The sequence below is a fragment of the Vollenhovia emeryi genome, unplaced genomic scaffold, assembly GCF_000949405.1.
Source record: "Vollenhovia emeryi isolate VEMERY1.0 unplaced genomic scaffold, V.emery_V1.0 DF939121.1, whole genome shotgun sequence".
NCBI classification, from domain to species: domain Eukaryota; kingdom Metazoa; phylum Arthropoda; class Insecta; order Hymenoptera; family Formicidae; genus Vollenhovia; species Vollenhovia emeryi.
The window spans coordinates 3166-23133 of record NW_011967245.1 but is presented as its reverse complement, the minus strand read 5'-3'; the positions used below and the strand labels follow the sequence as shown (position 1 = coordinate 23133).

The window sequence follows — 19968 nt, the reverse complement described above, 5'->3', positions numbered from 1 at the left end:
GGCATTTTACAGTCTCGAAGTTACGAGTTTGAACGCGGGTATATGCGAGCGAACATCTCACATTGGTGTAGACGCGCGTCGATATGAACATGCCCGTCGATATTGCGCGCGCATTTCTCGTGAATTCCCTCGCATCGCCGTCGAGGAGGCCCTGTGAAGGGCATCGAAATGCGGAAACGCAACTCTCGAGCAGCGACTACCGTTGAAACCCTCGCCGGTGCGGCTCGCGAGAGGGGAATCCCGTGCTAACGATAACTCGCGGCCCGCCTCGCGTTATTAAATGCGTAATGATAATAATTGTAAACGCCGCACGAATCATTGCGTTATTTAATATCGCGTATAACAGGGTCCCGGTGCCGTAATAGCGCGGCGAATTAAAGGGTCGGCTAAATGCCCGGAATCGAGATGAGAATAAAAGTGCTCGTTAAATTAAAAGCAGCCACCCGCATTGCGCAATTTATTATTGGGCCGCGGCGTGAGCGTCCGGATGATTGCATCGCATTATTGAGATCGACACATTTCTCGAGGAGAAAAATTGCACGTTCAGAATGGCAATTAATTTGCAAATTGCAATAATTAGAGTTACTGTGTTTTCGACAACGAAGAGACGCGTTTGATTATTTGAAAAGGTTTCGGAATGATTTACAGATGGCCGTCGCACACGGACGTTTAAATAAAAAATTACTCCTTGCTACGACACGTAAAGCCTCAATTTGATCCACCAAATAGATTCGTGTTTGCGTAGGAAAACGTTCTACAGTTATATGTACTGTATGCATTTATCTATTTTTTACTTGCTCGACTCATTGCTTTACTTATTTGTCCTGTTTAGAAGCGATATAATGTTATCATAACGACCTAGAATTTTCGTAGACCAACAAGTCGAAATGTGATGGCGAGAAACAGCGGATATACAGGTATATGTGTATACCGTGTGTCGGTCGTCCGAACGTGTACAATACGAATCGCGGGCCTTAATAAATCCTAACAATCAACTAATTGATTGTGGAAGAAATTGACTTAATTACCATCAAATCCCTGAGAAAACCTCCACATTTGTAGATCCTTGGACGAACATATCTGCATAATTTTTGAAAAATAAATGAACTCAAGGTGTCCCTGTGATTGTCCACGAATTAAGATGCGATTTCTCGTTGCAGCCTCCTTATTCACTTGACTTCGCTTCTGTCGGACCTTGCATCTATTCCCACAGTTTACACCCAGTTAAAAAAGATTGTTTGAATGTTTGTTTTGACCTTATTAGACTTTAATTTAATTTCAAAGAAACCTTTTCGTCACTTTAACCAAAATTTTATTTGATTGAGACTACAATTTCTAAGAGAATTCATACTTATTTCTTCAAATTTGGCAAATGTTTTAGTAGAAATAAATGAAAATTTAGTAGATTCAAAGAAATGTGATTTCAACGTATCTCATTTGTTAAACCTAACTAAATTTTTTTCTGAGTGTGAAGAAATTTCTTGCTGGGAAGAGATTTATCTTTTTTTTCTATATCACTCGATAAATCGGAGGTACGTGATGGACAATGACTTTGGAACTCATCGATATGTCAGGAAATTATGTTGAAAAATAAAAATGATATGAAGCCAGCCGTTTTGTATTCCGAGAACATTTCAAGTGGTTCTCGTACTTTGGAGTGGTTTAATTAGAAATCGCGCGTGTTTCCACGATCGAGTGACTCGTAAATTCAATAGTAATTATCCTGCGCGACGGAAAGCACGAATCGTCTGTTCCCTCGCTGGACATATGCGAAAACATGCTCGCAATATGTACGAAGCGTTATTTGAGAGCTCTAGCGCGGGGAAGGCCATTTTGTTCGCGAGAATATTGACAGAGATCTCGTGTCGGAAGGGGGCTCGCGCGCTGCAAACACGATTTTGCGAACTTGCACGTTTCGCGTTGCACATTTTATGTTGCCAGACGTATTGCGTTCTGGTCTAACTTGGAGAAGTATCTTTTGCAAATACTCGCGAAGCTGCGGAGGCCGTGCATAAATTAAACAGGTATTAATACCGCCGGCTGGCCCGTTGCCGTCCGGAGTCTGGTTGTCCGGGATTCAAAGCGTTCGGCGTGCAACACGGAGGCGGCATAGCTTCGATGAAACCGATACGTCACAATTTCGAAACCGTATTTAGATAATCGGGATATTTGTGCTGCTCATAAGACACAAGGTGCCATATGCGTTTCGCCGTAAAATCGCGAATAATAACACGCCGATGAAGAAACTTCGATGTACCAGCGAAGGAGGTCGCGTTCTAAAACAGACGAAAACTTTCCTTTAAGACAAATCTCTACGGACGGGTCATGTCGCAAAACGTGAATTCCGGCCGTGATCTCTCCTCGAGGATCGCGGCACGTCGGGGAAGATCCTCGTGGCGACGCGGATATTCATAAATTATCGGGATCTACGCGCGCGCGCGCGGAACATTACGCGCCGACCGGGAAACCACCTCGATTTCGAGGAGTATAACGTAATTAGCAATAAAACTTCCGCGTGCGAGAAGTACACGCTTCCTGGTACATCAAGCTCGCTTGTTTCGCTCGCCGTCTCCGACGGAGTCCTTCTCTTCGCGCGCGCGCGCCCGCAAAACGGTGCTCCGGCTGACCCGGTCAAACGACCCTAGGGGGAGAAACCTTACGATCGATATACTCGCGTGTTTATTGCTGAACTTTTAAGAAAATTTATTGTCAGGCGTGTTCGACGTCCCCGTCTACGGGAGCCGCGTCATTCTTCGCGTCGCGTCGCGTCGCCCCGCGTCGGCGCGAAACCATCGGGGAAACGTGTTTTGCGTAGTATATCAAGGCGGACAAATTTATCGCTAGATAAATAACATCGCGGATACGATGATACGCGGCCCGTGCGGCGCGTTATAATATTATATGCACGCGTCCGATACGCGGCGCGCGATACGTGGAATGTAAAAGACGCGCGAGACGAAAGTAATCGAATACCATCTCGCGTCTGTAGGAACGCGGCGGAGAGATCGAGGGGGGGGGGGATCGATGAGCGTGGAGGGATATTTAATGAACGGCGATCACAAGGTGTCGCACACGTACACACACACGCACACGTTCAGGTATATAATATTCTTTATTTCATTTCGTACTCTTCGACTCGAACACTCGAACGGCGCCCGCGCTTCGTGCGATCGTCCGATCGTGGCTACCGCGTGCCTCCCTTTTCTTTCTTCCTTTTTTTTGTACTTGAGCGCAACTGCGGAACCCACCGCGGACGATCGGCACGTTTCGGAACGATTTCCCCCGCGCTCGGGCTTGATACGATCCCTGTTCGTCCGACAGGACTCTCGAGAAATATACATAAGTTACGTACTAAGAGCACTTGGAATTCGCAGAATCACAAATTTATCCGGCGCCCGGATCGCCGTCCGATCTCTCGCATCAGTGTCGATTTCTTTTCTCTCTCTCTCGTTTTTTTTCTCTTGGCGAATCGACGCGAGTGCTCGGATCGAACGGAATCCGGACGTCTCGAACGCTCGCCGAACGATCTCGTCGGCGCAATAGTTGTACGCGCGAAGCACTCACTGGCCATCCCGCCGTGCGTCGTCGCCACGACACGGCAAACACGGTTACATATCGTTCTAACGTTTAAACTATCACCGGCGGTTCCCCGTTTTCACCGCCGTATTTTTTAAGGCACCGCTTTTCGAGAGCTGGCGCGCTAACGATACACGCGATTCCGCGATTCGTGCGGCTCGTCATTTCCCTCGACGGAAATTGGCCGGCTCGCCGAACGTGAACCCCCCTCCGTCCGCACGATTCGCCGTTGCGTTCGCTCGCACAGCGCAGCCCCCTGTACACGAACGACCGCGAACGAATTGATTCACGCCCTCTCGGCCTCGTCGAGTCGGCGCGAATTCGACGAATGTACCACGTCCAATATCCACGAGACCCGGTACGAACAGCCGGAATCGCGAGTCGCGCATAGTCCGAGTGCCCAGCCTCGCTAAAGGCACGATGCGTTTCTCCGACGAGAGGGAATGTATCGATATCCTCACGGGCGCTCCGTCAGTGTGCACCTGCCGTCGGGGCACGACCGGGCGGCAAAAGGGACTCGTGTGTCGGCTGATACCGAGCGGCTTGAGCAATTTTCATCGATCGGACGATCGCCGATCGTAAAGCCGTTTGTGCCGGCTGCACTACGCGCGGCGGCACCTTCTTCCTCCTCAGCGCAGGCCGACCGCGCTCTCTCCCCCTCTCCTTCTGCTTTTCCCTCACGTGTCGTTCCAACGTAATCGTATTCGGCTACTCCTCTTTCTCCCTCCCCCGCCCCTCCCTCTCCCACGGAGTCGCCTTCTCCGTTTCTTGCGCCGGAGCACCTTTGACACTCGCGCCGTGCTTCTCGCTCGCCGCGGTTATTACGATGTAACTGTACCTTCTTCCACCCTCTCCGCTTCTCGTGTGATTCGCGCGTTCTTCTCCATTCTCTCCTTCACCTTTCGTACCTTTCCTTGCCGTCCTCCTCCTCCTCCTTCTCCTTCTCCTCCTCCTCCCACTCCTTCTTCTTCTCATCTTACGCTACTTTCCCAGCCATCCGTCCTTCCTCTCGACATCGTCCTCCCGTTTTCCTCTTCTTCCGCCGCGGGGAGGGGCTTCGAGCGTGTCGCCTTCTTTTTCAACAGATTGCTCGGCGACACCGCTCCGCTTATCCACGCGGACTCGGAGCGACACCAATGATCTTTCCCGATCGAATCGAGTTCTCGTTGAGCACTTCTAGCGAGCACCATTTGATATCCGAGGTCATGTCTTCCGGGTGAGGTCCAGGGGCGGCCCGGTGTCCTGCTGAAGCTCATTTTCCTCGCTGTTGCTCGACTTTTCCTCCTCTTCCTCTTCCATGCTACCAGCGTCCACCTCCTGCCCATCCGTCCGTGTGTCCTTCATGCTGAGGTCCATCGGCTCCTCTTGCTCCGGCCCGAGAGACCGCAAAAACGTGAGATTCTTGTCATACGCGACCTCTATCGAACCTGCCCTCGGACACCGGTCTCGCTCGGACGTGGTCTCGCGGTCGACCTCGCGGCACTCGCGATTCTCCTCGCTTCTCTTGGTCGGCGACGGAGTCGATCGCGGGCTGACGCTCTCGCTGGACGAGCTCGACAGGCTGGTCGCCATCTGCGGCGGGCCCACTTGGTTCACGTAAGGTACGATGAAACGCTGCTGGAACGGGAAGAACGGCGCGTTCAGCAGCTGCATGTGCGTGAGCGCTGGATGAAAGAGCGGCGGGCCCCGCCACATGGGGAACCTCGAAACTTCGGGCCTGAGCATCTCGTGCGGGGTCCTCGGGAGATCGGCCGGCCTCAGGATCGCTTCCTGGCTGCTTCTCGGCGGGACGTCGGGTGACCTCAGTTGCACCGGAATATCCGCTGGCCTGAGCGCACCGTCCTCCCTCTTGGGCAACCGATCCGGATGATGATGGTGGTGCAGGTGATGATGGTAACTGTTGGCCGTAGTGGTCGCCGTCGTGACGATGCCGACGATGCTGCTGGCGCTGGTGTTACTGGTGTTCTCGGTATTATTATTATTGTTGTTATTCGCGGCGTCTAACGAGCCGAACGCCTTCTCGTACGCGGACTTGGGGTCCTTGATCAGACGATTTTGCGCCTGCTGGGACTGTTCCTGCAGTAGGCAGTGTATCTTGAACCAATTGGAGCGCCGGCCGTAACGCGAGCCGGACTTGGACATGCCCACCATCAGGCATTTCCGCAGGCGGCATGCCTTGCAGGCGGTACGATTCTTCTTGTTGATCACGCAGACGCCGCCGTTCTTGCATTCGGAAATGCTACCCAGATTGTTGTAGGTGCGCCCGAAGAAAGACTGTGCAACAGAAAGCGAAATAGGCGCGCGTTGGTCAGTCGCAATCGATTTGCATTTTCGCTTTGTTAGGAGACCAGGCGTACAGGGAGGGTAAAGTGTCTAGCTACCTATTAGCAAAGCTCAATTGTCAGCGGTCGAAAGTCCGCGCGTTTCAGTTAGAAGCGCGAGGCACAATTAAGCCTTTCAACAACAGTACGCAGATCCGTTCCGCGAGTTTCGCGTAACAATTTTTAATTTGACAATGAATCGCCGCCGTCGGATTTTATCGAGACGCATCGTCGCTGAATGACGACGATAAGAAAAAAAGACATGATAAAAAGTCGCATCTCCGACACCTATTGCTCTTCGTCCCAACGCGATTCTACGCGAATCTTCCTGTAACTTTCGGTGCAAGTGTCTCGCGTCGCGAGAAACGTAACGCGATTTCGAGTCCTCTCTTTCTCTTTCTTTTTTTAATTCTTTTCTTGATTTTGTTACCAGAGAATAATGATACGGATGAATAGCCGTGGAAGAATGGCGACGCGAAGATACTGACCTTGCAGCCTTCGCACGTGAAGGCTCCGAAGTGAAAACCCGCGGCCGGCTCTCCGCAAACCCTGCAGAGCTGATTCATCTGCAACAAAAAGATGCGACATGTGGTTACGCTCGGGGCCTGAGGACGTTCAGAATGTGCCCGACGATCCCCGTGCCTGATCCCCGGTACAATATCTGTCAATCACGGAAGGGTTTCTCGATCTAATGCACGCTCTCGAAACGCAACATCGGAACAACGGAGAGCACTGTGATAGGATATGGAAGCTTCCTATTTCGATACAAAGTATCGCTGCGAAACCACGATCGAATAGAGACAAAGTAATTTAATTAATACGCTAAATCCAGTTTTTTCTTTTTTTTATTAAGTCAGTCTTTAATATCGAACACCTAAAATTACAAAACTGTATCCCTTCCAGTATTTTCTCTGTGTGTATAACTATAATTTCTCTTAAAAGCGATGTCTTCAACAATTTATTTGCGTGTGTAAAATATCGATAAATTATTAGTATCTTCAATACCGATTACAAGTTTTTGTCTGACTAAGCATTATGCTCTTTAAAAGTCAATCAGTGAATTATCGCAGAAAACGGGCTTAAGCCCGTATCGGACTACGAATTGAGATTGAAATTAGATTGTAATTTGACCAGTTAGAGTAAAAGTTACTAAACTTGAGATTAGTAAACTTTACTGTGATCGATCCAATTTCAATATAATCCCAATACGTAGTCTGATACGGGCTTAAAGGTCATCCAGGTATTCCAAGGATCCCCGATCTCACGTTAATCAAGAGAGACAGTAGTGTCTCGTGCCAAGTACAAGCGTAGCAAAGATTGCGCGCGCGAGACCGACCGTGTATCTTTACATCCTCGACTACAATCTGTTTTCGAACATTGCGACCGCGCGCGCATTGTGGTCGCAAATCGGCGCGAGCGCGCATCTGCGCCGCGTGAAGGATCCTCGACGGTGACGTCGCGCGGGAGAGAAGGACTCTTTCTCTCGCCTCGTTCGCGCGCTCCTCGCTGATCCGCGCTCGAACGAGGGGTCTATTCTCTCGCGGCGAGAAATCGCCTTCCTATTAAAACCTAGTTAGCCAGTCATTACTAGACCGCACAGCTCCCTCGCGGCTTGGACGCCGCCGGTCGCGAGAGAGGCGCGGAGAGAAGACAGAACATCGCGCGGGCAGAGAAGCGAGGATCCGACTCGCTCGCGGATCTGATTCTCATGCGCGAAAAGAGTCTGCTCAAAGTAACGGCCGTCGCGATCGTCTCTGTCGCAACGCGACGAGAAATTGATCGCTCGCGTTGCACGCGGGAATCGTCAGGGACGATCGGAACGCATTTGTGCGGAGATCCGCGCTCGCTCGAATTCCTCCTCGCCCGTCGCGGGCGTCGTGCGGCCGCACGCAACGTCGCCGTCTAGCGGCCATTTACGACTTTCGCAAGTAAATTTTACGATTCATTAATTATTTCGGTTTGTCGCGCGATTTGCACGGACGGTGGACGTTCAAGCATTTAACGACGATTTCCTGGATCCCGTTTCAAGACACGCGCGTAACACGGGACCACGGCAGCTCGCACGAGTTTATCCGTCGGCTTTTAAGGCCGAATCAGACTACCAATTGCCGATTCGGATTGGATTAGGATTGGCCATTGACGATTGTCCTCTAGCCAATGAGAGCAAAGCAGCCAGCAATTTAATCGACTCTCATTGGCTCAGTCGCTAATCCCAATCCAAGTCTATATAAAGGCCGAACCAGACTAGCAATTGTCAACGCAGATTGGATTGGGATTGGGACTGGCGATTGACGATTGTCCTCTAGCCAATGAGAGCAAAGCAGTCAGCCATTTAATTGATTCTCATTGGGTAGAAGACAATCGCCAATCCCAATCCGCGTCGACAATTGCTAGTCTGGTTCGGCCTTTAGGCACCGCACGCGGAATCGATTTGATTACAAACGATTACGCGAGCGGGCATTACGCTCGGTAGTGAGGTTTTCGCGCGACCTAAATCGGGGAAAGGCGGGCATTTTGACGTAACTACTCCAATATATTACCGCAACATCAATGGTGATAATAAACACTGGGCGGTATCGCGCGGAAATCCGAGCGTTCGTCTTTTCTTTTCACGCGTTTCGCAATTTCGAAAATCAACCGCCGCCGCCGCCGTATGAAGGGATTCCCCGACGATCCTGACGAAACGCTGAAACGCGGAGCGGCGGTGGCGCGCGCAGGTATTCGAAAACGACTTTCGATCTCATTAACCTGGGAACGTATGCGCGGTACGGGGCTGATGACTTCTCGCGGAAATGACGGCGAGGAGCGGCGACGCGCGGGCCGAGGTAAGGAGGCAAAAAAGGTTAAACGTCCAACAGATGACGCGGCTATGTCACCACGGTTCTAATCCCCGCGGCCGCAGACCGCCGGTGCATCGACGGGACTAAATAACCGCTCTCCTCCCGGTCCGTGCCGCTTCTTCTCGCATTTTGCGGATAATCTACGTCATAGAACAGCGAGCATCCGTCTGAATCCTTTCCGTCGCCCACCCACGTCCCACACGGGAATCATCTCATTAAGTGCCGTCACGAGGTGACGTTCGATGAAGTGGAGAACGCGGCGATGTTGACGGCCTTTTTACATCGCGCACGCCACGTTTCTCTTTCGGGGTTCCCTCGGATTCCGTTATTCCAGGCCTCAGTTAGCGATTTAGAATAATCCGGCCCGTGTGAATACTAATCCAACCATCCAGCGAGTTGACGATGACGCGCGATAAACTCACGCGATTCCTACCCGTGTGCTTCCAACCCGATCAGTTCGCAAAAGATATCGCAATTTAATTGAACCGCGGTGAGACCCACAATTAAGCGTACTAAATGCCACAGAAATACCATATTTGAATAATAAGAAAGACCGTAATTCACAGTAAATGCCACGTGACAAGCAGATCTCTCTCGACGATCAACCTCGCGGCATTTTAACATGAATATTATAAATATTCAAATTTTCTTCTCTAAGTAAATACGCAGCCGATACGAAACGTACTATTAGAAAAGTGCTCTCATTAATATTACGCAATCGTACGAAAACGTGCACCCAATTGTTTTTGGGAACAAACAAGTTGCGTTCGCATATCGCAAATAGTTTGACGATACATCAAGATCTTCACCTCGTTCCTTCGATAAAAAAAGAACTTTTACGGGAGCATTGGGGAGAGAAAAAGCAGACTTACCACGTCGGTGTTGGCCGCTGCCGATGTGATCGTCGACGTAGGCGTCCACCACCCTGGGGTGGCGGATGTCGCGTTGGCGATAAAACCAACACCCGTCGCAACCGAGATGGATCCGCTCCCTACCGATCCCGACAGATCGCCCACATCCATTCGACACGTTTTAATCCCTCGGTGTCAGCCGTCCTGGCCTGTGACCCGACCTACCCTCTTTCCGCTTCATGTGGCGCGCCAACATTTTGTACACTTGTCGTGCGCCGCTTGTTCCTTGAAACGTTCACGCGACGCGTGACTTCCGGCCTGATAAGGAAGAAGAAAAAAACAAACAAATAATTCTCTCTCGATCACATTCAGCGTCGTTAACAATGACACGCTAGTCTGAATCTAAATTCCCTTTGATTAAGAGTCGAATATTTAATTGTCTATTGCCGTTGCTACATGTACCATGCATCTTCATCATCGTAATACTCTGTACAGATTCGGCGATTTATTCGCCAAATAATACACGAAACAAGACATTTGCGGTCACGAATGTCAGCCTCCCAGCAGCAGAACGCCCGAATGTATGCTAATGGCTATCTTGCGCTATCAAAGCGGCATTTTTACGAAAATGCGAATGGGCGCGTGGGGCAACGTATATCAGCGTGTTGTGCAATAATTATTCCAGAATACAAGAAACGAGGAGAGTGCGCCGAAACCGCGAGCGTCCTCCCCGGGACCCCGGGTCTCCGTATCGCCCGAGATAACACGTCGTGTTTACAACGGTGTAACACCATTACCAATGTTAACGCGGACCGCCCCGCGAGAGACGCATAAACACGAGAGCTAATTACCGAGGCTGCCACGTATTAATTTTCGAGCCGCGCGGGACCACGTGGGAACTCGGGACCGGCGCGCACTACTGATTACACCGATGTTTAATTTCGATTCGTCGGGGAGAAACTCGCGTCGGCCCCGCACAGCTCGGCACGGCGAAGCGTCGTAAATACATCGCGGAAGCCAACGCATTCGCCCGTTGCGTGAAATAATTCACAAAGTAAGTCCCCGTGCTCTCGTGGAATGATCGCAACGCGCTCGGGGATAACGATCGGTAGCCGGGAGAATTAATCCAGTTCCAAGACGCGCGATTTGAAAGTAAACGTTAATTGAGGATACCGAGATTTCCCTGGTCGATCACAAAGCCACGATTGAGAACGCGGTAATTGGCGCCGCTGCGCCGAGTTAATCTACGCGAACACGGAGTAATATTGGCATATACTTGCGACACGATCGCGTTATATATGCGGGAATGTATAGCAGTGAAGATTATACGCGAGATTTCTAGTATTCATGGATTATAATTGAAGCACGCGGGTTGCGTTAAGTTCTAACAAATTTATTAAGTTTCTTAATTTTTTTACATTAACTGTAACGCGTTATAAGCCGCACATACACTAGAAATAATAGGCGTATTTACTTCAGAATATTGAGGTACATCAACGAATTCACAGCTGACGAAGCTTTCATCAAAATTCTTATATCGACCCGCGAGAATTCGAAACTAAAGCACGAATCTTAACACGACGTTACAACAAAACAGAGATTCTCCTTTTTTTGGCTTCCAGTAGTAATTCATGGCAAGAATTATGGCTTTTGGACATCCTATTAATTGCACATCCTATGGTCACTGTATCGATTCTATTTTTAAGCAATTGAAAGCATTTGGAAGCATTTTTGCACGGAATAGCTTGACTTTCGGATGTAATCGATAACATTTCGCTACTCAACTAAACGAAGATTATTTACATACTTCGTCAGTGCGGTTGATAACATATGATTACACTCACGCTTCTACATCTGGAGAATACGAAAACAATTACTGTGTGGCAATCGTCCAATCACAGCCAAATGTGAGAAGAATAATCGACTGTCATTGGCCGATTTCTTGCGACTTGCTGCGTCCATGATGCAAGAATACCACCAGGTGTAACATTCCCGTGGATGCGCACTCGAGACCAATCAGAAATTTGCCCCAAACCTTCAACCTGCAAATCATTGCGGTTGAATGCAGCAAGAACCAATGAACAATATGCCTCAAAAATTGGTTACATGCGCAATGTTTCACCTTATATTTTTACATCATGGCTGCGTCTATTGCAGAATCAGTCTGAACGATCGTTCTTGCGAGCGCGACGCTCCCGCAGCGTATATTGTTAAATGATCGATATCTTCGGTGGTCGAATTGTGAAACGCCCGCCTAGTGAGGTCCAGATTCAAACCCTGGCTGAGGTAATATTTTTTGCAATAAATTTAAGATAAGAATTATTTTGACACTTAGCATCCTGTCACGGCTCATCAGTCCTTATTCCTTCGAATTTGTGTTTATCACGCGAGGGCGTTATGAACTTTATTAATTTGTTAAAATCGATATAATTGGTTGCCTCCGCGACAAAGAGGTGGCACGTCGCGGCCGCAGCCGCACGACACTGCGGCCATCGATAAATTTTATTGCGCGCCTCTCATCTTTCCTCGACTGACTAATGACAAATTAATTAACAGCCGTACATGCCCGCGGAAGACCGGTTCCGTTGAATACATCGTCGCCTCACTGCGCTCCGGCTCCGATAAATCCTTGTTTTCACGGATTAACGCGTGCGCGCGGCGAGCCGCGCGGTAGCGCAATTGTAACGCGGCGATAAACACGATCGTTTCGCGCGAGAGCTTACAGCGACGATGACGGCAATGACGATGGCGGGACTGGTCATCGTCGGTGCCATCAGGATTTTTCCTATTTGCGTTTTTGAGCCGCGTTCACGAGCGTTTATTTCATTAGCCTGCGCCGAAGGACGCCGTTCTCGCGTTTCGCACTTGGAACTATTACCGGCGCATCGTCATCGCCGATATGTTTCAGCTGTCATCTCGCGATTCCACGTCTCGATATTTACGCGTGTCGCGACACCACGCGGTTGGTCCTTGAAGAAGATCGGGAGGAGAAAAACCGTTTCTCTCCGTACGAGAAACACGAACGTGAGCGCGCGTGGTATCTCCCGCTCGTTCGCTAATAAATGGTCGCGTGAACGATCAGCGCGAGTAGTTTTATTGCGAACGGCGCGGATCGCAATATCGATTGTGAGCTTAATCTGCGAAATAATTAGGATATTAAAGCGTAATTAGCGGTGTGAGAGATAATGGTGCCGCACGCGTGGAGATGTTAAATCGTCGCGCCGCCACGCCGCGATCCCTGTTCGCCGCAACGGCGATCGATCGATCGATCGAGGTTTGACACTTGACGTACGGAACAATGTTCCGCTCTGCGTCGCGTTAAAGCGTGGGTCGAAGTACGCCCGATCGAAGCCGAGAGTCTCGACTAATTAATTATCTCGGCATTCGGTAGACGATGATACAAAAGCGTTCGAATAGTTTTCATACTCCAAGACATCCCACCATTTGCTCGCGGCATCCAATATACTCTCGCCAATCCGGCCATTCCATCGAGCATAAAGATATGCCGGACTTGCGATAATGCCGGATTACTGAGAGTTTAAAATTTTATAGTAATTCATCAGGGTTTCAGTAGTTCCTTATTCTATTTAGGGTAGCCAAGTGAATAAAATATATAATTTAGAAATATGCGTGCACAATAAACGTCACTTACTGCCGCTCACATGATGTTCCGCCACTCATCTGTTCTGTCAAAATTTCCGCCAAAATATAAAAAAATTAGCCACGACAAACGGCTGGATTACTGAAGAACGGATTGGCGAGAGTTTACTGTATTAATTTCCGTGAAAGCTCACGCTCCTATTGAGATTTCAGCGAGGCGTGCAAATTTATTTCGCGATAACGCCGATCTCTAATGGTTCCCCGTGCCGATCTCGTTGCCGATTCGTCGTTTATCGATCCATCGATTCCTTTAAGTTCGCAAAAGTCTACTATTTCGCTATTAATAACTCGAGTGTCCGACAATATTTTCTTCTCCATCTGACAGAAGTGTGGCGAGAGCGATCGGCTCCCTCTATTCGTGCTCGCAATAATGATTAAAAGATGAAACACACTTATATCATCGAAGCATTATTCGTACGTATATGTGTACATAAGTGTCACTCCTCTTTCTTTTCCTTTTTTCTTTTACTGTTCCTTCCTTTCCTTCGGGCGATCTCGATCGCTATGGCAACAAATGAGTGACATGGTTCATGTGTCGGCGAATTGCAGCTTTAATGAACCGGTTATGAGCTGCATGTCACACAGATATCACAGTACTGGCTGTAGACAGTGAAATTGTTGCGTTCCCTTCTCCCCAAATTGTGACAAATTAATTGGCAACTGCCGTGAGATCTGAATCAATTTTTCGTGTAGTGACACCAAATGCTCTCTCGAAGTGTTCACAATCGTGTATCTTATTAATCGCAGACACTGAGATCGACTCATAGATTTCCATACGCGAACTTGTGGCTAACCATGAGTACGGCTTGGTATTTATATTGTATTTATAGATACAAAATTTTCGATTGGGAATCTTCTGCGACATAGATTATTAATTTACAAGCTTCGGGTATTGAATACGGAAAGTGACGAATTTATTTCTGATTTTTAAACTTTGACCGTTGTTATCCAAATGCAATTCGATTTTGACGTGAGAGATTAATTGAAAATCGGGTGTTGAATAAACGCAGTAACACAAGATCGTATTTTGTTATACCAGAGATATCACCAAATTCTTCATCGAGAGATGATTAAATAAATGATTATTAAAATGTTCTATCGTTATTTGACTTTATGTCAAATTTGTTATGCTAATTTGTCACGATTGTTAATTGCTGTTCAGTAAACGTGAAAGCGAGAGATGTGGTGTCCACGTTATGCAGAAAACTTATGGTATAAATACTATAAATAACCGAGCAACGGTAAACCTTAATCTCGTACAACAGCTGAAATCTTCTCGCGTGATTGTGTCAAATGTCACTGGAATACTGATCGTGCCATTCAAACGAGATAATCTACCTAATGTAATTCACTCGATAAGCCATTGGGCATATCTGCTTTTAGTATTTAAAAATGCAGAGAGGCGGTACCGCTTAAGAACATGTAGACTGATAAAAAATAAGAATGCATAAAGAAGCCGCATAGGCGGGTCTGCGAGAAGTTTCTTAAGTCCCGAAAAAGTCGATAAATAAAATATTTCTTACAAAACTGTAAGGTTTTTCTCTGTTCACTCTCTTAAACAATTACGGTATAACAAATATGTGAGAGAAAAGGAGAAACGGACATTTGTGTGTCACGCATAAGCAAGATTTGCCAGTACAGTTTACGTTGACGAGTTTTAGATTCTCATCCATTCTTCTGAGAAAGTAGAAAAGAGGAGCTTAAAAGCTAGACCCGGCTACGATTCTGACACTGGCAATTTTTAAAACTATTGCATATATGTCAATATACCTACGCGATGTCGTCCACCCAGAGACTTCCGTTTTTATTCCTCTTCTTCTCTTTCTCTCTCCCTCTCTCTCGATACACTTCCGTATCAAACCCTTTCCCAATTTTCCGCACCGTCGCGTCGCACCTACGGACGCATGTCAGCCAGCCGTGACAGCACGCGTCATTGCCGCTCGCCCTTATCCAGCACAGAAAACACACATCGACCACACGTTCTCCATCCACGCACTGTGTGTTACCAAACAGTACGTGATTGTCCTCGTCGCGATTGCACTAAATCGGTATCTATGTGATACACACTCGTGTCGAAAATCTCCTCCGGCAGGGGAGAAGCGCGATCATCCGTCGGGAAGGATCACAGTAGCCGAGTGTCCTTCCTATATCTTTTTGGGGTCACTACGCGGGTGCTCCTCTCGGAGGATGCTGAAGAACCACCACCGATCGCGTGCTGGATCGCTCTCGGAACTACGTCGCGCGACTTTTCGACGGTTTCCGTCAGACAAAAAGAGACGGACGGAGAGAGGGAGGGAGGGACGGACGGACAAACGGATGGACGGGAGAAACAGGAGGAAGCGCGCGGGATGATGCGAGAACGAAGAACAAGAGGACGGCGTCGTAGCTGGCTGGCTGGCTGGACCGCCGGCCGGCTCGGGGCGTGCGCTCGTGTAGCACGTGGCCGCGAGACTGAGTATCCCTACCTTAGGCACCTTCGTCAGTCCGTTTGTCTGCCTCGTCCTTATCTCACCTAGCCAGCCGAGAAAGACTACCGCGGCCTTCTCGCGACTATACGCTCCGTCGTCCTCCTCGCTCTTCGCCGACCGATCTCCCTCGCGCTGCCGTCCTTCCCACTGTCATCCTCTCGCTCCTTCCATCTGTCTATCTCTTCCGATCTTCCCCCATCTCTTTCTCCTTCTCCCTCTCGATCTTGCCTCGCCGCAGCATCCGTCTCCGCGCCGCGCCGCGCCGCGTTGGAGGCAACACGGTCCAGCTGCTTCCCTCTCGCTCGTTCGCGCGCTCGTTTCTCTCCGTCATTCCAGCTGTTCGTGTTTCGTACTTTGTCTCTCGCCGTCTATCCGCCTTACATTCGTCTCTCTTCCCCGCCATCCAGCTACAACCTGCTTCTTCTCGCGGAGGAGCCACGATTCTCCCGCGACCGGAGAGACGACACACGTATGCGCACTCCTTCTCCCTCGGTCCCATACAACAGTCCTCCTTCTCGTCCAGCGGTATTTTATGCAGATTTGCGGCACGGAATTCCGTCCCGCTCTACAATGCCGCGGTTCTCTCGAAAAATCACGGGATCATCCGTGGGCCTGATTTCGCTAAAACTGTCTAAATGTGTTGATTTATCGTCATTGCGAACGACGAAAAAAAGGAGAAGGTCGATGACAAATCAAGAAAACTCGCTATCACGTTATAGCTCTGATAAGATAATCTCAAGAAAGTTAAATAATTGAAATTGCGAAAACGAAGGTAATGGAATTGTGATACCTGCATCTCACTAAATTGATACTGTCCGAAGATTTGTAAGCCGAAAGGCAAAAGTGAACTCTCCTATAATAATTTTAGACACTCACTAATGTTCTATTAATCTCTTTATCCACGATGATAACAGTCATGTTAATAAGTAGATACATGAGAGGTAAGATTATATAATCACGGTATATAATATGTAATTTTCTAAACGTCTTCAAAATAATAGTGATAAGTTTTGAAACTTTTTATAAACGCTAGGAAATAACTGCCTCAAAATGGTGAGAGCTTCCAAAAATAGCATTTAAAAAATAAATAAAATTTTAGCTTCAGTATGTACTATATATTCTAGATTTTACTTAAATACAATAGTAACTGTTTTCTTAAACTAGACAATTTTATAAACGTATTTATCAGAATACAATGTCAACTTTACCGTCGCAAACTCATCCTATCTCTTAATATCGAGAAAATTATGTTATCACTTTGCGATGATCGTTTTCAATCTCGTTCTCCAAATCAAACTCGAAATTAAGAATGTTGCAAATTAGAGAAAATCCGTTTGCTATGTTTTGTACATTCTTGGTGAAAGATTGGACGAAATGCAGTCTTTCGGATATCAAATCGGAGAGCCGATAAGTTAGGTTGCGTAAATTGCATCGATGCAGTAAAACGAGGCGCAATAGAACATTAAACAGTGATTCATGTAACTATAGCAGTCAGCCACCTCGTAAACGTAATCGAGAAAAGCACTGTCACGTCATATACACACACACACACACACATATATGTATATGTATACTAGGATATAAACTTTATTGCTTGTGTATTTTTTTCGCGCTACATCAGCCGGCGTACTACAGGTGCGGCTTTAGCTTAGAGACTTTAGGTAAACGTAGATTAAATCACGAACTCAGCAGCGCAACTTAAATTTGCAAATGTTTGCGCTCAATTAACGATTACGAGATGTAATGAATTGAACTTTTTTTTTGTAAATCATAAAGGATTGTAAAAATACGAGTATGAATTGTTTTAATTCGAAGCAATGTAAAATCTATGAGGAAATCTGCGATTTTTTTCCCGATACAGCGACAGATTTTGTGTCGCGTTATCAAGCTAGCGTTAACTTGCTATTCCGTGAAATGATCCGATAGAATATTTAATTAGTGTATTCATTAATATAATCACGCTAATAGTGGAAAGAGGTGGATGTTGAATTCGGTCGCTAATGTCAGCATTTCAACCGATAAAATACCCGATATACGTATATTCTACTAAAAATATATAATGTTTTTATATCATATTTACATTGTGTTATTATTAAAAGAAAATATATTTAAGTACCTACTTCGAATGTATTGGATTTGCTACGAGATGAAATGAAAACGAGTGCGAGACGCGCTTTTTCCTCGGTGATTTCAATGCTCGATTGGGTCGGTGATTTCAATGCGCGCGTATAAGGCGAGTCGCGCGCTTATAGAACATCCTTGGCTACTTTCTAAGAACAAATGTGTTTCGTTTTTCGAATAATAGAAATTGAACTGTCGTGCTCATATTCGGTAAACGATAAACATATTCGGTAGTTTTCTAACTAATTAACTCACTAAATATTCGATTAAATAATCACAATGGTTATTGATTGTAACAATGATTACTATCGTCGAAAAAACAGTGACTTATAATAGCTTATTTTTCTTGTTCTTCGTGTTTGTCAAATTTATTTGAAACGTGTTTCGTATCGAACAATCGTGAAATTTATATGAATCGTTCACAGATCGCACAAACAGATTAACGCGAAAGGGACCAGCGGAGAAGTTATACGCGAGATAAGTGAACCATTCGTTTCATTATCGTGTCAACCGCACCGCAGTACTCTATCCTCACGGTGCAATCGTTCATCCTGCTTCACCTTAAAGACGAGACAAATCACGCGCCGTTCTCTATCGTCGTTGCCGCGCGGAATAATGCCGGAGAGGGCCCTGTTGCGGAGTAGGAGGTACCTCATCGGCGACCAATAGTAAGAGCCGCCACCCACGAAGTAATAAAAATTAATTTATCACACGGATCACCGCCTACGCCATTGCTCCGTTCGCGCACGCGAAATTCCGCAGCATCCCACGGATAGCGCCACTTGTCGGGTGTTCCTTTCACAGCACAGCACAGTCTTCGACACGAATGCCGGATTAAAGCAATCGGCATCGTGTACAAATTTACGTTAAAGATATAATTTAATTTTTAAACAAAAATTGATTAAAATTACATGATATTTTCGTTTGTAATAATAATCATTAATAATATTCCTAAATGCTATATCTAATTATTGAAGGATTGAAGAATACATATATGATAATTAAGTTCACTTATATATCACGCATTATACATATAAATATTATATATTAATTTGAAATTTTCGGAAAGTTTCAGAAAGTTTCAGAACATTAAAGATTTAAAAGGATAACTGTTATCTTACTTTGCCATTTTATGTCGAGTTAGACTTGGTGTATTGACTTACAATAATTTTTCGTATTGCGATAGTTTTTGGGTAAGTATTTCGCGTGTAATTTTAATTATTAGAAAACTATATTGTTACAATTTGCTTAGAAATTGTTTCAAATAATAGTATTTTTTTACTTATATTAAATTGAGAGAGAGATAGAGAACGAACGACTTGACGTTCGTTTATTTATAAGAAACAATTTGAATTGTAAAAGATTAGGAAAAGGAAAGAAGAATGAAAGAGCTATAGTTGCGTCCTAGATGGCAGCAGATTCCAGTTAAGAGTTTGGATACACGAAACTATTTTTGTATTTAAAACAATATTTTAAATATCCACGTTATTTATACGTCATAATATTTAAATATTATAAAATACAAGCCAACACGAATACATTTGTTATATATTTTTAAATCGTTATTAAAAACGATAATTTAATTATATCGATTAAGTCATTATTAGTATAGAAATATTCTTTCTTTATTATCAATTGCATATTTTTCTTTTATCAAATGGTAATGAAATATCGTTATCTTATGTTGCAATAAAATATTTTTTCGCAATAAATTTATAATAGAATATTTAGACACTACCATCCTGTCACGGCTCTGAGTCCTTTAAAATCTTTGAAAATATTTTTATTTTATATCGAAAGAATACGATATTAAAGGTGAAAGAGACTTGTGAGGACGTGAAAATTTTATGTATGTATAAGAGACCCTCCACCAACACCGAATCCTTATTGGCGGTCCTCTTTTCTTTCCAATAATTGCATTTATATATTTTTATCATTAATCTTTTTTTACCATTTAATTTGCATTATTATACATACATATGTATACAATGTATGAATCTTAGCTGCTGCGCCGGCCCTTCTACCATGAGAGATGGATTACCGATTGCAACTTTAGTTCACTGAACGGCACAAGAGGGCAGCTACTTAGATCTCAGGGATGTTGCAGGCAAGTCGAAAACTTGTTCCACTT

General features: G+C 46.1%; 1 protein-coding gene across 3 annotated transcripts; it reads right to left on the bottom strand.

The window, feature by feature from the left end:
• Positions 1-3093: 3093 nt before the first annotated feature.
• LOC105570128 lies at positions 3094-15752 on the bottom strand. 3 transcript variants are annotated; one of them, XR_001009568.1, is made up of 5 exons: positions 15023-15752; positions 9610-9906; positions 6386-6463; positions 4476-5850; positions 3094-4245 (listed from the first exon to the last, which is right to left on the bottom strand). XR_001009568.1 is itself a non-coding variant. In XM_012027093.1 (4 exons), exons 2-4 carry the CDS (start codon positions 9757-9759, stop codon positions 4780-4782), a joined length of 1299 nt encoding a protein of 432 aa, XP_011882483.1. In that variant the 5' UTR covers positions 9760-9906; positions 15019-15752; the 3' UTR covers positions 3094-4779. The 3 variants fall into 3 exon arrangements, 2 of the variants coding, with proteins under 2 accessions (XP_011882483.1, XP_011882482.1); XM_012027093.1 differs by having other exon boundaries at positions 3094-5850; positions 15019-15752; XM_012027092.1 differs by having other exon boundaries at positions 3094-5850.
• Positions 15753-19968: the final 4216 nt, after the last annotated feature.

Bases quoted from the DNA above. Each gene is read 5' to 3' on its own strand.
- LOC105570128 (XM_012027093.1), bottom strand. From the start codon at position 9,759: ATGGATGTGGGCGATCTGTCGGGATCGGTAGGGAGCGGATCCATCTCG. The intron at 6,464-9,609 runs GTAAGTCTGCTT...TTTTTGTTGCAG, and splicing joins CAGCGGCCAACACCGACGTG to ATGAATCAGCTCTGCAGGGT. The intron at 5,851-6,385 runs GTCAGTATCTTC...TCTGTTGCACAG, and splicing joins TCACGTGCGAAGGCTGCAAG to TCTTTCTTCGGGCGCACCTA.